Source organism: Macaca nemestrina, chromosome 4, assembly GCF_043159975.1.
Source record: "Macaca nemestrina isolate mMacNem1 chromosome 4, mMacNem.hap1, whole genome shotgun sequence".
Taxonomy (NCBI): domain Eukaryota; kingdom Metazoa; phylum Chordata; class Mammalia; order Primates; family Cercopithecidae; genus Macaca; species Macaca nemestrina.
The window spans coordinates 168,476,063-168,494,338 of NC_092128.1; the positions used below are offsets into that span (position 1 = coordinate 168,476,063).

The window sequence follows — 18,276 nt, forward strand, 5'->3', positions numbered from 1 at the left end:
CTCCTGCCATCCAGTTGCAAGAAGTCGCCACTTCCCCCTCCAGCCGACTGAAAGTTCGGGCGACGTCTGGGCCGTCACTTGAAGGCGTTTCCTTTTCTTTAAGAACAAAGGTTGGAGGCTGAGCCTTGCGGCGCGGGTGCAGGAAAGTACACGGCGTGTGTCGAGAGAAAAAAATACACACACGCAATGACCCACGAGAAAGGGAAAGGGGAAAACACCAACTCCCCGGGCGCTGGGCTTTTTCGACTTTTCCTTTAAAAAGAAAAAAGTTTTTCAAGCCGTAGGTTCCAAGAACAGGCAGGAGGGGGGAGAAGCGGGGGGGGGGGGTTTGCAGAAAAGGCGCCTGGTCGGTTATGAGTCACAAGTGAGTTATAAAAGGGTCGCACGTTCGCAGGCGCGGGCTTCCTGTGCGCAGCCGAGCCCGGGCCCAGAACCGCCTGCAGCCTTGGGAAGGGAGCGGATCGCGGAGCCCCAAGCCGCCCGCAGAGCAAGCGCGGGGAACCAAGGAGACGCTCCTGGCACTGCAGGTACGCCGACTTCAGTCTCGCGCTCCCGCCCGCCTTTCCTCTCTTCAACGTGGCAGGGACGCCGGGGGACCTCAGTGTGAGGGTCACCGCCGGGTGGACTGGCGGGGCAAGGCGGGGGCAGCGCGCACGTGGCCGTGGAGCCCAGCTCGGTCCCGCGCGCGTCTGCGGGTGCCCCCTGGGGACTCAGAGGTGTCGCCTCGCCCGGGACCAGAGATTGCGCTGGATGGATTCCCGCGGGCAGAGGCAGGCGGAAGGAGGGGTGTTGGAAACCTAACACTTGAGCTTCTTTGCAAAGTTTCCTTGGATGGTTGGGGAGGTACCTGTATAATGGCCCTGGACCAACTTCCCCTGCTGAAGCAGCCAGAGAAGTGTGTAAAACACTCTACAGGGGCAGTGTGGAAAAAGAGACTGCCTTCAAAACTTGTATATTTTCTATTTTGAAAAATAACTGCAAATCTATTTTAATTTTACAAAGTTAGACTCATAGCATTTTAGATATCAACGTCTTCATTTAACAGAAGTGAAGATGGAGCAAACGCTCAATCAGCGTCTGTATTTATTCGCTCCTGTTGTGCCACGGTGCGTTTTTGCTGAGCAGTTGCCTTTACTCTCACAAAACCCCCTTGGTGTCTGTCCTCCACGTTTTACCAGGGAGAGCTGGATCTTTTGAAGTTTGTATCATCTAAAGCAGGTATATTGAGATGACTATGGATAGAAGTTTACCTGAAAATACTGAAGCTGACAGCTGACAAAGATATAAGAATCCAAAGTATGTTAAAAATTAAGGAGCTGGGGCCCAGAGAAGTGAAGTTACTTCTCCAGCATCACACAGCAGATCCAGGACCCTGTGTGATTTGAAAAGGCCAAGGTATCTAATGATGCTCATAATTTAGTTTACATTTTGTGTCAAACGGATGAGGTCAAGTGGACATTATGTGTATATTCCAAAGCCAAAATTACTGCTTGTAATCTCCATTCATCTCTCTGAAGAAGTAGTGCCTCTTTTATATGGCTTTAACATAATGTATAATCGAAGTGAATTAGGGCAGCCAAACTTTTAATCACAGGACTGATCTTTTAAAAACGGGTATATGTAAAGTTAATTGCTTATCTATGTGAACAGTAATATACGCTATAAAAAGTTTTCAAGGCAACTTCCTGCCTGTGGTTTAATTTGATAGTCACAATGATAGGAAATTGGCAGGGTTAGGTGGTGGTATCCACATTTTGCCCATGAGGACTTGTGGCTCAGATAATTTGAGTTTTTTTCTAGTAAGGTCACTAAGTCCCTAGTGCACAGCCTGCTTTTAGGTACGGATGTGGGATGGGGGTGTCGGCAGACCACAGGTTTTTGACTCTCAGTTTGGGCTCATTTCCATGACTCCTTGCTGCCTCCCTGATTTCTGTCAAATGACCAAAGCACATTTACTAATTACTTCTGCCGCAAGGACTACTCCTTATTAGGCTGTGACAAGCAAGTTTCCTCACATAGCAGGTCAGCTCACTCTGGCCACAGGACCCAGCTTCCTAACCACACACATTAAGAAAGAGAAAAATTAGCACTGTCTGAGACCTACAACCACTTCAAGGGGGAAGAATGGTGTTTGCACAAATATGTACTCTTGTTTTAACCTAATCATGTGTAAAAAGTGTAATTCACTGGTCTTTACCAAAAAAAAAGTCATCACAGTCTGCCTGTGCTGGACGCGATGCTAGAGAGACAAAAGTGAGCAGGATAGGCACCACCCTACCCTTACAAACCCAAAAAGTTAGAGGAAAGGCTATCGGGATGTTACTATGCAATTTGATAGCATTTCAATTTTGGTAACATAAATACTTGAACTAATTCGAATGTGCTACAAATTTTGCCATTCTTTACTTTCCATGTGCCAACATGGAAAATCTGTAACCTTCATCTTTCAATACCTCATCTTAACAGTCTTCTATAAATCAAAAAATCTACCCCAAAAAGCCCTAGGTTTTAACTTTTGAAAAGTTTTTTTATTTATCAGCTTTTCATGTCATGACTAAGATGTGCCATTCAACTTAAAGGAATTCTTTCATTTTACAGTAACAGTTATTAAAATCCTTTATTCCTACCTCCTTGAGAATCTAACGGAAATTTTATATCCTCTTCCCAGAAAATTTTTTTTAACGTGCATCCTCACACACCATTTTGCATTCGGCGTCAGCAGGCTAGAGGCTTCCTTGAACCTCAGTCATGACCCTCTTTGGGGGTCCACTTTCATAATCAGTATTCTAAACGTAGTAGGCATAAATAGCTTGAATAGAGGAAAGTGGGATGTAGACTCTTGGCCTTCACTTGGACTGAGCATCTCTATCCTTAACTAGTTGGTGTCTCCATTTTTGTTAGTCATTGGCTACTGCTTAGCTGAAGCTATTGATTTTAATAGCCTTATTGTTTTGATATGAGGCTGCCACTCTGCAGAAGCCTAATAATGGGGAAGGAACACCAGCCTAAGAACCGTGGTTTGTTTCTAGTATCAACTCTGCAGATTTCTGTGCCTCATTTTTCTCATCTCTAAGATGGGTGGCTGATGGGTGGCCGGGACTGAATCATTTCTAAAATCCTTTACACTGATGAAATTCTGTGATTCCAGTGTAACTACCAAGTTCACTTTCATATACCTCCTGAGACACAGCTGGTCTTAGTAAATTTAGGTCCTCTATGTCCAAAGAAAGTCAAAGTAAGTACCATCATAATTCACTATAGAATGTATTTTTGTCTTTCACTAATCTTACTGGACTCAAAACTGTTACATGTTTCCTTAAATTAGATAGAATAACACAATTGTGAAACACTACTTTTCAAGGAAAAATATTACAATTTTAAAAGCCTCTTTTTATCCCACCTCTCAGTAGCTACAACTTTCATATATGAGTTTCATATATATATATGAAAAACTTTTTCTTATCTCAGACTCTTAAGGAAATGCAATGCTTTTAATATGATCACTGCTGTGTAATTCTCATCTGCCCTGAAACACTTAAGTTCTGTCCATCAATCAATGTCTTTGGTCTTATAATATTCAGAGCCTTAAGCAAAACCAGCGCAAAAGCACATCTGTCCTCAAATAAGCACATCATATGTCTGAGCAGTTCAGCATCCTCACTCAAAGTCCACGGCTCTCAGCAATGTGGAAGAACATGTTATTCCTAAAATCACCACCCTTACACACAGTGACACACTCACCAGAAAGTGAGGCTTAACGTAGCTTAAGTTGCTGTAGTTTAAAACAGATTGTGAATATCTGTGCTAATTCTGAGAAACAATTAGCAGAGATATTAATCAATTAGCACAGATCACTAATATCTGTGCTAATTGTTAGGCCAGATTAGCACAGATATTGCTACCTTGTATGAGTAGATAGTTAAGGCACTGGCAGAAGGAAAGATTAGTGAAGAATATCAAATAGGTGATTTAATGAAATTGTGAGGCTGATGTTTGGATAAGGTGAAACAATGCCCTACAATGACATTTATGCCAGTTCTCCATAAACGAGAGTGTTCTACACAAATTATAAGTTCCTGGCTGTCTTAACAAAATGCTCTGGTCCTTTGTATGCTCACACAAATAACGGTTCCAAGCATGGGAAACAGGTGTCAGATTGCCCAGGTGGGCAACCCAGCTGCATTATCCTTAGCCACTGATTAACCTTGTGCAAGTTACTTCACCTGCCTGTGCCTCAAGGCCCCCATGTTTCAATGGGAAGGGTGTGACTACTCATTCCTAAGGTTGTGAGGAGGAATAACTGAGTTAGTAGACATCACTTAGGTGCTTGGCACAGAGGGAGCCCTGTGTGTTTGCTATTATTTTGTTTCAGTGGATGATCTTGTGTATTATAAGAAATCAATTTGGAAGGTGAGATACAAATGCAGTCTGAGAAAGTAAAGACATTTTAAAGACATTTTACTGTGTCACGAATTTTCAGAGACCACAATGACACGGTAAAAGGTTGTCTGGTTTTTAGAATTTTTGTTTCAGAATGCATATCCTTCTCCTTAACCAAACGAAAACTACTAAAATACTTCTGAAAATTATTTCCAAGAAAACATTTTGGTGTATCTTTTAGCAGTTACTTTACAACTTAAAGATTAGGATAAACCAAAGAATTATTTTAACTTGGCTTTTACCTGCTTGTAGATAACCTCTAATTTATATAACGGTTCAATTATACAGTGGTAAATGTATCTGGGCTTGTACTTCTAAAATAGCAAGTGTAACATGTGATAGATGTAGGGTACTTATAAAGTACTCACTAAGCACTGATGACTGATGTCATGAGTATCACAGCTATCATTCATTGAACCCTGATTATGAGGCTGGCACCCAACTAAATGTTTTGCATTGTCACTTCATCTTCACAAGACTTTCTGAGTAGGTTATACCTTTATCTCCATTTTCAGGGAAACAACTAAGACTTAAAGAGGTTTATTAACTTGCCAAATACCACACAGCTAGTAACACTGGTGGGGTATGGAATGGAACCCAGGCAAGCTGAAAACAACAGAACAATGAACACTCCTACTTTTCAATTAGATTTGCTAATTGTTAATATTTGCCACATTGACTTATCTTTCTGTGTCCCTACCCATCTCTCTCTATATATCTATATGCAAACCTGGCATCTAACTTCTAGATGTTTCAGCATGGATCTCCTAAGAACAAGGACATGGTTCTATGCAATGAAAACACATGATTATAGCATCCAAGAGTGGTTTTTAAAATCCGGGATGAAACTTAATTTTTACCCACAAGTCCAGACGATGATTTCTAGCAGTATTCTCCAGCTTTACTTTATACTTGACAGACTGAGATCCAAGCCTGGAATCTTCTAAAAAGGGTCCACTGCCAATCTGGAATGCCAACAAACCTTATTAATATATCCCCACATTTGTAAGCTTCTACTAAATTCTCCAAGAACCTGCATATCAGTTAAGTCCTGAAATGCTCCAGTGCCAAATAAAAGCCCACTGTGCAGATAGAAATGCCTTTGGAAACTCTCAAACATTCATTCAAAAGTATTTAGTGAGTATCTATCAGCTGTATATCCAGCACTGAGGGAAGACTCAGTCTCTGCCATCACATACACCTCAGCACTAAGAAGAGACACATGAAATAATTACCATCCAGTGTGATAAGGGCTCTGACAGAGGATGGAGAGAGGACTAGCCACCTTGGGGAAGATAGAGAAGCAGGGTCCCATCAGGAGATGAGGAGAAACCAGCCTCCAGGAGTGTGCTATCTGAGAGTACAAGATAAGGAAGGCGAAGAAGACAGGTCCATACTTGAACACTTGAAGTAGGTATATCTAGTGCCTAAGAGTGTGTATGGTGACATCTTGTGGAGCAGCGATCATGACCCTCATTTGGTTTGTTAAAGCATTGGGTCAAATGCCATGGGAATGTAACATGTAAATGGTCTTTGCCTTATAACACAGGGTATCCCATCCATGTAAGAGTGAATTTTTAAAAAGGCAAAACCAAATCTTTTGTTTACAGAATTTGCTCCATTTGCCTTAAATAGTTTTAGCACACAAATTCTTCCTTGCTTGGGGCCATTATGGTGTGTGGAAGCAGAAAAAGATAAACTGTAGCTTACAGAAATAGAAAAGCAATTTTGTCTGATGATACAGACATAAGGATATAAACAACAAACAGGTAACACATAATAAGTTCCAAATGAGGCATTTTGTTGAAATTCAGTGTTAAGCATAAACAGTGAACTCAAATGCACAAAGGAGGCCTCATGGAAGGGTGACAAAACACTCCAGAGCAGATAACAGCCACCCTATTTTCTGTTCCCTGGGAGTGGGGAGAAAAGACATCAAAATCGAATTATAAATTTTAAAAAGTATTAAAATTATCTTATGGAAATATGATATTAAGAAGTTTGTTAGACAAATGGAAAACGTTTTGTGGAAACAAGAAATAAGAAAGAATGGCCATCACTTAAAGCAACAGAACGCATCTCTCCCACTAGCTCTCCCCTCCCTACCCACAGCTTTATTTACATTTGTTCTATAACATTTCAGCACAGTTCAGACCTGCCGCTGAGCCAGTGTGAGGTCAGGGTGTTGAGGAAGTGAGTCCCCGCAGTCAGACTCCAGCTGGCTGTCATCCTGCTTCTGCTTATTCCACATAATCAGTCTGGTGGGGAAGAGGAAATTCCTAACCTTTTTTTTTTTTTTTTTTTTTAAATACATCTTCATCAGAAAAGTGAAAGCACTAATTACTGTCCATAATAAAACTATTGGGAAGGTAACTTAGCTTGTAAATAAGTTCCACAAAGTCATTTCAGTAAAAGCTTCCTGGTTCTAAAATTGGGAAAAGCAGGATAATCCTCTAAGGCTGACATTCTTTCTCTTTTGTGCATTTACAACTAAACAGTCACTGATATACATTTCCACAGCGACCCTGCAATATCCACACTGACTTTCTTCTAAGACACTTCAAAAATCCATCACACCTTTGTGTGTTAAATATCACTATTGGCATACATCTTTAAAAACATTTATTTTCTTAATTCTCAAAATACAGAAAAGAATGTTATGCTATTTTGTGTGCAAACTGCTATTTTCAATAAGGAGCTCTTAATTGAGAAATAGTTGCTATTTTTCAATAAAGAACTCTCAACTAGAAATATCAAGAAGTGATGTTAAGTTTTTATGGAAGTAAATAAAATATCATGACATGAAAAGTTTATAATTTTTCCCCCAGCAATGGCTTATTCAGGGAATTTTTCTTATATCTAAAGTTAATGATCTGAAAAGTGGTAATCTTATCATTCACCAAGATTTCAGGATGTAAGTTATTCCTACAGAACAATCCATTTTTACCTTTAAAGATGAGTTTGTGTGCTTCAGAAGACGTGACCCCAGTTGGCCACCATCAATCCCTTGTTAATGATGGAACTCACGTGAAGTTAAGAGGAAACATAATACTCTTTATCTCATTCCCTGGTAGCAGAGAAGTTGACTCATCTTTAACGTCAGTTACTGAGATGTAACACAGAATCATATTCTACAGAAAATATGTGATAAACTTTACACAAATAAATACACTTTAGAAAGGCAGTCATTTGGATTTTCTTTTTGTCAGAGAACACTGCAAGTCTTCATGAAGAATCTCTGAGAAATTAAACACTTCATATGACATTTTATAGCATGTAGAGAGGTTGAAACTTAGAGAACTAAAACTCAGATGATAGTCTAAATACTTAATTTGTTGCTGCTTTATGCTGGATGTGAAAAGTGTGAGCTTAAATTATAAATAAAAAACTACTGAACTATCAAACTATTTGGGGTACATCCTTATCTTTCCTCTAAATTACTCTTTATTCCCATTAAAATCTACCTATCCCAGGTCCTCTCTCCTCAGCCCTTGATCTCTGCTTTCAAAGATGACTAACTAACCTAATAAACACACCTAAGGCGATGTTGTCAACTTCAACCCAACCCTCTTTCCCCAGATAACTGTCTGCATTTCAAGAACAACCTACCAGAGACCTTACCTGTCACCTTGGCTCTCCCACCCAAGGGAGATGGCTCTAATGGTAAGGAATTCTGTCTTAAGTAACAGGGAAGGGAAACACTCTGACAGATGCAGAGTTTTCATAGAGGCAGGTTGTTGGTGCATCATGTGGGCAGCCACTTTCAACTTTTGACCCTGCCTCAAAAGGTAACCAAGAAATCGTCGTTATTCTAAAAATTACGACAAATCCAAAGTTTCACAGAATCCTGATTTTTATATACTTGCATTAATCACTGCTTATTTCCATGACATAAACCCAAACTGCAGCTGCAGAATATAGAGAATCAGAAGAAATTCTGATAGAAAAGCCAGATACTGCTTCCACATATGCAAATATATGCTAATTGCTTTTAGCAAATGGATCCAAATAGGAATCAACATTATTCCATCTTAATGATTATGTTTTTGATTGGTACACATAAATGTTAGTGGGAAAATAGTTAGAGGAAGTTACCTAAACTAAATCACTTCAATTTTCAACAACATAATTACATTTCACCTACTAAAATGGCTTTGGACGTAGAATTTGTATTGTTACATCAATATAAGATGACTTTCAGTAAAAATAGATGTACATTTGATTTGTAACAACAAATTAGTAGTTTTAAATTATTTGTATATTTCAGGGTAAATAAAATTAGAGCTATCCCACAATCACTTTGGTTCTGAAATCCGACCACTGTAACTTTTTTTAAAGAAAACTTTATGGTGTGCAGTTCCTTTGGTTGCAAATATTAAATGGTTGGTGCTGAGAATAAGCAGCAATATAGAAATATACATAAATGTAGAAGAATATAACCTATGATTTAGACATAAAACAAGACCCTTACAAGATAAAGAGTTATGGAGATGTATGCTAATGATGGTTGTACATTATGACTGTTTAATATAGCTGACCTGTACACTTAAAAGTGGTTACGATGGCCAGGCGCGGTGGCTCACGCCTGTAATCCCAGCACTTTGGGAGGCCGAGGCGGGCGGATCACGAGGTCAGGAGATCGAGACCATCCTGGCTAACACGGTGAAACCCCGTCTCTACTAAAAATACAAAAAATTAGCTGGCGAGGTGGTGGGCACCTGTAGTCCCAGCTACTCGGCTGAGGCAGGAGAATGGCGTGAACCCGGGAGGCGGAGCCTGCAGTGAGCGGAGATCGCGCCACCGCACTCCAGCCTGGGTGACAAAGCGAGACTCCGTCTTAAAAAAAAAAAAAAAAAAAAAAAAAGGTGGTTAAGATGTTAAATTTACATTATGTTTACATTACATTACATATTTCACCACAATAAAAAATTTTTGAAGGAAAACCAGAACTTTAATGACAAACTTAGGACATATTATGCTCTGAATATATAGTTTTGATAATGTCTTTCCTGGCAAATCAACAAGGTAAGAATAGAAGGATATTCTGAAATCTTTTTTTTTCTTTGGAGATGGAGTCTCGCTCTATTGCCCAGGCTGGAGTGCAGTGGCACACTCTCAGCTCACTGCAACCTTCTGCCTCCCAGGTTCAAGCGATTCTGCTGCCTTAGCCTTCGGAGTAGCTGGGATTACAGGTGCGCACCACCATGCCTAGCTAATTTTTTTGTATTTTTAGTACGGGGTTTTCCCATGTTGGTCAGGCTGGTCTCGAACTCCTGATTTTGTGATCCACCCACCTCAGCCTTCCAAAATGCTGGGATTACAGGCGTGAGCCACCACACCTGGCCAGATATTCTTAAATCTTATGCTCACACTCCACCCTGCCCCCCAAAAAATTGTCCTTCGGGAAAGCATAATCTAAGGAAAAATTTCCCAAAGTGCCACCTTCAGCTTCATTCTTACTACAAGAGGAAGAATTGCCCGTCATATAATGAAAGATACTCGGTGTTATCATTAATCTGGTCTACATAGTGCTTCCTCTTGGTAGATTTTTTACCTACTGTGAGCAGGAATGATTTTGATACTCAGTGTGTAGTAATTCTGTTAAGAACATTTAACTTGGAACCTATGCTACATAGTAAAGCTTATAGTGACAATGGATATTTCATGTGGTAGGCATAAGTATTGTGGCGTGAGGGGAGGACTGGAAGTATATCTGCAGAACTACCTAATCAAAGACCCCAATCTAATTTCTAATGTATAATTCATATAAATCCTTCTTGTATTGCTACACATTAAACATTATGCTTGTCACATTCTTGGTTAGCATTGTCGCTATGATTGTCAGGCTTATAATTGTGTATAATTCTTCCCCTGCCACTTTACCAGCTGGTGGCTACACTGATTCCAGAAAGAAGTACTTCATTTCTTATTACCTCATGAAAGCACCCTCTGCCCAATGCCTTGGCTAACAGACTGGCCTTTGTTGTCTATGACCACTAATTCCCACTCAGGCACATAGCAATTCTGTTGTTGGTTGCTTAGCCCAGTCAAAAACACTGGAAGTGGATGTAGACTCCACACTGATGGATGAATGACCTTCTGGTCATTTTAATGTCCTTAAAAGTCTACTATTTTTCAATTGAAAAATATATATATATATATTCTGGGGTATGTTCTCCTTTATTCTGTTCATTAATGTTTTTCATCTATCACTGGGTTTTAAATATGACCTAAGGTTCTACAGTATATTTAGACAAACTTCTCATTTCTCTGCAGTGTTAGGAATTCATCACGTCTGTATGACAAGGTTGTGTTTGAGAACAAATGGGGACCTGTGTGACATGTTTTATTTCAATATACATTTAGAGTTTGAACCAATAAAAAAGCTATTAGAATTTTTAATATATATAACACATTATCAAAAACACTGTCACTTTTCTGAGTGCTCTAATCAGGCAATTCAGATGTTTATTTAAAAAGAGGGAAAAGCCAATCAGTATACTAAATATATTTATTTTAATACCTGTGCTCATATGTTACCTTTAAAGAACAGGAATAAAATTTATGGGTAGAATAGTATGCAAGCAATTTACCATCAATACAAATTAAACACATCTTTTTAAGAAAAGGGTGAGTTATCTTGACTGGGGAGGCACTAACGCTAGATTATTAATATGTATTTATTAAGCATTTACTGTGTCCAGGACCCGTAAGGGGGGGAAAAAAGTCCTTATTTTTACAATCTTTATTGACTGAAATTCTATAAAATGAATTGAATTCCTGAAATGACATCATTTAATCCAAATTTTTTCATCATCAACTAATTCATCTCAGAAAACAGTAAAGTTTAAAAAAAATACTATCAGTAAGAATGATATATTTCCTTGGTTTGGAAATTTCCAAACCACGATATTCTGCCCCGTCAAAATATATTCACTGGGGAATTTTTTACTTCATACGTTTCTTTTGAACTTAGTCACATTTTTATATCTAGCTGGTTTCATTATTAAATAAAAGAAAAGGTGATTCCCCTCTTGTACTGCAGGAGACCACATACTTGAATGATACTCTAACTTCTAGGTTCTGCTATAGTAACACTGAAATCAGAAACCTGTGGGAGAAATGTCACTTTATCTGAGAGAGTAAAATCAGACTCTAAAAGGAAGTAGCAAATTCATCTTGTTCTTTTTTTTAATCAACCCTCTGCCTAACACAAGTAGTTTGAAACACAGAGGACTCTTTAAGTCATACTTCCTTTATGTAGTCAAAACCAAAGCCACTGGGTATTGCTTTCCCCAAAGGAATCTCTAAATAGCAGACGGGGACATTTTCAGATAGATTCATTTGTAGGCAAACCTCCATTGCTTGTATCGTATTTCCTGAAAGAATAAAGGTAAAACTTCAACTATTTATTACAGAATGAAAAATTCAGCCTGAACCCTACCTTTATAAAACAGGTTAATTGGGTTTTAATTTTCATAAATCATAAAGGACCATTTTGAATATTTGGGACTTTAATTGTCTAGCTCCCAGATGAAGTACAAATCAGAAAAAAACAAAAAAAAAAACTATACTGTGTCAGAATGCAAGCTTCCCTCTTTGCATTTTGGCATTTGGAAACTCTGAAGAGTGGTTTTTGTTTTTGATTTAAAGAAGATGATACATATGTGTACCTGATTCAAAACTAGAGAATAGAATTGAAAACATAATTTTCAAAAAGTTTTCAAATATGCCTAAAGGTAACAATGTCATCTTTTAATTGCCAATTTCTCTACCACTTTCAACAAATTACTTCCAAGGATTTAATTAGCTCCTTCAAGAGAAAATGGACTATTTTCCTTTCAGATTTACTATATTCTGTCACTCCAGCTTTATAACCGCATGTGCATACACAAACATTTCTTTCTCTCTTGCAGGTGGCACAAACCAGGAAGGGGAAATCTGTGGTTTAAATTCTTTATGCCTCATCCTCTGAGTGCTGAAGGCTTGCTGTAGGCTGTATGCTGTTAATGCTAATCGTGATAGGGGTTTTTACCTCCAACTGACTCCTACATGTTAGCATTAACAGGGTATGATGCCTGTTACTAGCATTCACATGGAACAAATTGCTGCCGTGGGAGGATGACAAAGAAGCATGAGTCACCCTGCTGGATAAACTTAGACTTCAGGCTTTATCATTTTTCAATCTGTTAATCATAATCTGATCACTGGGATGTTCAACCTTAAACTAAGTTTTAAAAGTAAGGTTATTTAAAAGATTTATCAGTAGTATCCTAAATGCAAACATTTTCATTTAAATATCAAGCCCACGTTTGTTTTTATCATTAACAGAAAATGTATTCCTGTCAGTCTTAATTGCAGGTTTTGACTTGTTCAATATAATGTCCATAAATACCTTTGATTCAACTGTTAGAAATGTGGGCTAAACACAAATTTCTATAATATTTTTGTAGTTAAAAATTAGAAGGACTACTAACCTCCAGTTATATCATGGATTGTCTGGCAACATTTTTAAAAATATTTAGAAACTGGTACTTTCCCCCATGTAACGATTTGCTGTTTAGGCAACTTCAGTTTAGAATTAATACTTTCATTTGACTCTTAAAGGGAAATTGAAAGGCTATGAAGCTGAATTTTTTAAATGAGATATTTTTAACAAGTAGCAGGGTAAATAACATCTGAGAGCTAGTGAGATATTGTTTCCATACAAGATACAAAGATTTAATTAAAAAACTCATATTTGAAATGAAGTCCCAAATCTAGGTTCAAGTTCAATAGCTAAGCCACATAATATGGTTGTGCAAGCAGAGAATCTACCTTTTCACTTCTAAGCCTGTTTCTTCATCCATGAAATGGGGATAATGCTTTACAAGGTTGTTGTGAGGTTTAGGTGAGATAGAGAATATTCTGTAAGATAATCAAGTGCTCCATCCATGTTATAATTGGGTTAATCCAAGAACTAGTCACCCTACTTTGTTAGAGAAGAGAAAAGCTAATGATTTAATTTGCAGACTTTTTAAGGTTTGGGTTTCTATGCAGTTTTTCTAAATAACTATAACTTACAAACATGTAACCAAATGTAATTGTTAGTATATTTAATGTATACTTGTTTTAACAACTCTTCCCAACATTTTGTCAAGTTTATTCACTGTAACCAAATAAATCTCATAAGTCTTTAGTTGATTTAAAATAATTTTTATGGCCCATTTTCTTTTGCAAAGTACAAATTATAATTTCAGAAGATATCTGCCAAAAAAAGACAATGGAAGAAAATTATGAGGATACTAAGGGGAACTTTCCTGACTCCTAGGACACAGTATTCTCACGTAAGAGTACCCATTTGGCTTTGCCCCACTTTCCGTTCAAGTTGTATGTGCTGCCAATACAAATTCCTTCTCCTAACCCGTGGAATGAGCTTATGGCTCCATGGAGCTTCCATGTAGGTAGAACATACTCAAGAGAGTTTCTTCAGGCCAGGCATAGTGGCTCACGCCTATAATTCCAACACTTTGGGAAGCTAAGGCGGGTGAATCATTTGAGGTCAGGAGTTCTAGTCTACCCTGGTCAACATAGTGAAACCTCGTCTCTGCTAAAAACACAAAAATTAGCTAGGCATGGTGGTGAGTGCCTGTAATCCCAGATACTCAGGAGGCTGAGGCAGGAGAATCACTTGAACCCAGGAAGTGAAGTTCGCAGTGAACGAAGATCGTGCCACTGCCCTCCAGCCTGGGTGACAGAGTGAAAAAGTGTTTCTTCATTTTATCTGCCACGGTATATCTACAAGAGGATTCCTTGCTTTGAGTCCCAGTTCTTCAAAATCCTACTTGCTGCCTAAAGACACAAAGTCATAGAACATTAGGGCTGGAATAAACTATTGTAGTATAACCTTCCTGCTGTTACAATAAAAAGCTATGAACATTACAAAGGCACTTGAAGAAAATCTGTGCTGGGAAATGCCTTATTTGAAGAGCATTTGAGTACACTCCATGAAGCCTAAGATAGTTACTTAATCTTCCGCTAAGCCTCAATTTCTTCATCAGTAAAATGATGAATATATTTCATATTTCATAGGATGTAGGCTTAAATGAAATCATGCATGTGGAAAGCACAATGTCTATTATGCATTAAGTGTTAAACACAAACTTTCAAACTTTTACATTTCAGTCATTTAAATCAAATGATCTACCACAGCAGATCTCCCCAAGGACACTCTAGCTCCAAACTAACTATAATCCCGTGGTGACAAGCCAAAGAACCAGGGTTCCTGGGTTTATTCTAATGCCCAGCCCTCCTAGGCTTCTGACTGCCTATCTCCTCATCGTAGAGGGATTCCTCCTGACCAGTCATTACAAAAATTCTTGAAGCATGAGTAAGATTAAGTCTGTGTTTGGATTGGAGGAACGGGTAAGTAACAAGGTATATATATGTATGTGTGAGTGACTGAGTGTGTGTGTGTGTGTGTGTGTGTGAAAGTTACAAACTAAGGATGGTTTTTAAAAATTGCAAAATGTTAAGAGATTCATCTAGGATCTGACCCACTTCCCCAGAAATTTACGGAATTCAAGACCAAGCCTTTCATATTCACTGTCATCAGTTAGATGGACCCAATAGCTAAAAAATTAAGGAGAAAAAAAATGGAGGAATATGAGAAAAAAAGTCAAGTCAGAGGACTGAAGAATATATACAGAACATAGAATACTAGAAATTTTCTGAAAATAGGTGACAGCGAATACCTCAAGAAAGTGAGGAAATGTGAAGAAAAAAGGGAGCTTAAAGAAAAATAGTAGAGTTCATAGATGGGACACAAGTACAAAAAGCTGGCTGAGCATGTGGTTCTCTACTAATAACAACTGGAAAACAGTGAAACTAGCAGGAAAAACTTGCACATAAGAGTTTAACTTTCCACTCTGGGTTTCAAATTCTCCCATAGCAATAAGGGTAAGTGAAATAATGTTCACATAAGTTTTTTTTTTTTTCCTTGTCTATTACTGTAGTTTTTTTGGTTTGTTTTTTTGTTTTTGTTTTTTTTTTTTTTGAGACAAACTCTTGCTCTTGTCCCCCAGTCTGGAGTGCAATGGCGCAATCTCAGCTCACTGCAACCTCTGCCTCCAAGGTTCGATTCTCCTACCTCAGCCTCCCGAGTGGCTGGGATTACAGATACGTACCACCACGCCCAGCTAACTTTTTGTATTTTAAGTAGAGACGGGGTTTCACCATATTGGCCAGGCTGGTCTCGAACGCCTGACCTCAGGTGATCCACCGGTCTCGGCCTCCCAAAGTGCTGGGATTACAGGCGTGAGCCACCACACCCAGCCTGTTACTATAGTGTTTTAACAAATCTAAGTGTACTAGTATTAGTCTTCATTCATCTAAGACATACAAGTACTGGAATTTTTAGGTGGGTTCCTCAAATGTCATCACAATGGTGTCTTCTCTATATTCAGTCACTCTTCCGCCCTTCTCTGTAATGCTCAGGGATTTCCCAGCTCACTAGCACTTAACCTAGTATATCCTAAAAGTCCAAGTCTAACTACAGAAATGAGTTTAAATACAGTGAACATTTCACTTTCACTATGCCACTAAGCTGAAAGAAATGATTTTTGGTAAATAAAAGTTCATCACAGCAGACAATTAAGTGAAAAGTTCTATATATAACTGAAGATCAAAGGATTCTCACCTGGGAAGCTTGTCAAGATGCATATTCCCAAGCTCCCAGGCTCCCACTCCCACTGATTGTAATACTGTAATGGAGCTGAGGACACTACATTTTTACCAGGCTGACCAGGCAGTTCAGATTCAGGTGGATCATAAACCAGCTGAGGAAACAGTAGTTTTATACACGATGCTACTGTTGATGTTGCTACTAGGAATGGTGCTCAGCAGAAATCCTGCAACATATGGATCTGTTTACACACTATTCACCGTGTAATGAGAGTCTGCCACATAGGCTAAGTGATAAGAGATGTCTTGTGGTTGACCTCTCTAGAGATAAGCAGCAATGAAATTCCAATGAAGTCTCATCATCCCTCATCACCAAAACCATCCTAACCACCTCAATGAAATACACCTGACCTCCCCTGCGCTCCCCACCCACTGCCCCGAAACCAGCTGCCCTATGTTCTACCACCAGCTGCAACCAACCAATGACCTGATACTAACTAACCCTAATCTATCAGCTACTGCCTAGTGCAACAGAGAGGGAAAGTCAATGAGAAGGAATTGGGTGCGAGTTCTTGCTTTGCAAGTAATGGGTTGACTAATGAGATAGCCACAAACGTCAATGCCATCCCATCTCACCCTCTCACCTGTGCTGCAAGGCTTCAACAATCATACCCAGTCTCCACTTAGGAAAATTGTCCTTTCTCAAATGCTAGCAGCTCAGCAATGTGCTCTCTTAACCAAGGCCAAGCACATAGTAAAAGAACTCCAAAAAGGGTTCTAGCCAGAAGTGATCTTTCTCCTCCATGCTCCCAAAGCAGATTATAGCTCCTCCGTAAACGTGCTTCACATTTGTGCCCCATGTTTGGTTTGTTACTTATGTATACATTATCCTCTCTTCTAGATGGAGCTTCTGTAGGAAAGGAGAATCCTTTTTAATTTTTTGGTATTACACCCAGCTCAGGACCTTGCTCAGTTGCTTAAATTGAATGAGAAATGTATCCAAGTACCCACTGATGTTGAAAATTCAACTTGTTCTAATATTGTGGACTGTCGGTACCTGGCATATCTGTGTCCCAATTTGAGGAACTGTTTTTCAAGTTGACGTGAATGGATTCCTTACAGATGCTCAAGCATCAATTTGGTTTTCCCTAAATCCTGCAGATCAGGAAGCTGGTATCCAAGTTTGCTTTAAGAACTTTCATTATTATAAATATATGTATGAAATTTTGTCTCCAGAATTTTTTTCTCAACAGGTAATCCTGACATAGTAACAACCAATTTTGAGATGCTTCAAAAATAACACTGCAGTAGTAGCCACTCCTAAAACAAAATATTTCTCCTTTCCTTCAATATATGTAATCACATATGACATATAAAATCCGCTTACTGGATAAATTTATCTTTAAAAGATTATCTATATTTATTAAAAGTTAAAATACATATACCCTTTGACCTGGAATCAGGTATAACAATGTATTTTACAGAGCTACTAGCACACATGTGGAATTATATATGTACAAGGCTACTAACAGAAGTATTAGTACAGTAACAAAAATTAAAAATCAACCATAAATAGGGAATAGATTAAATAACGGTACACTTATGAATGAAACACTAACTTCTAAAACAAAGTAAAAAGAAAGGGAAAATAAGGAAAACTGGATCAATCCAACTTATGACAGGAAAGGAGAAAAAATAATGCAAAGAAATGATAATCACAGTAAAGTGAATACAAATTAAAATTTATCTACTAAAAGACAGTAATTCAAAGACTAGATTTAAAAGGAAATAATAGTTTTATGCTATTTACAAGACAGACTTAAAACCTAACAACATAAAAATGATGAAAGTAAGAATATACCAGGTAAATACTAAAAAAAAAAAACTAGTATTAACAATAGAACATGATTTTTTTAAAAAAACAGATTAAGAAAACTAGATTAAAGGAAAAAATCATTATTACTGAGATAGAGAGGATCATTATTTAAATGATAAAAAGAAGCAATTTATCACCACGTTTAAAAATCCCAAACCAGAACACAAAGTGCTAACAAAATCATCTTAAAATAAAATAAGCAAATGCTGATTTAACCATAAAGAGAAACCGCCAAATCCACAATCATTTTAGGAGAATGGGTTTAAGAAAGGAAAAAAAAAAAAGATTTCTATATGCTC

At 38.3% G+C, this 18,276-nt stretch overlaps 1 protein-coding gene and 1 long non-coding RNA gene across 21 annotated transcripts in view; one reads left to right on the forward strand and one right to left on the reverse strand.

The window, feature by feature from the left end:
- LOC105472815 (mitochondrial ribosomal protein L39) overlaps nt 1-18,276 on the reverse strand; it is a 262,274-nt gene that overhangs the window by 193,531 nt on the left and 50,467 nt on the right. For 7 of the 20 annotated variants that reach the window (XM_071095517.1, XM_071095522.1, XM_071095523.1 and 4 more), the window contains exon 10: nt 5,301-5,405. The exons of 11 other annotated variants lie outside the window; for them this stretch is intronic. In XM_071095517.1, the coding sequence (XP_070951618.1) occupies nt 5,301-5,405 (105 nt within the window). Of the gene's footprint in view, nt 1-5,300; nt 5,406-9,120; nt 9,277-18,276 lie in introns of those variants that run through there. 2 more of the 20 variants (XM_011726355.3, XM_071095519.1) reach the window with 2 other exon arrangements.
- On the forward strand, nt 346-13,633 carry LOC139362981 (uncharacterized). Its single transcript, XR_011622730.1, has 2 exons — nt 346-527; nt 8,020-13,633. It is a non-coding gene; the product is annotated as an uncharacterized lncRNA (long non-coding RNA).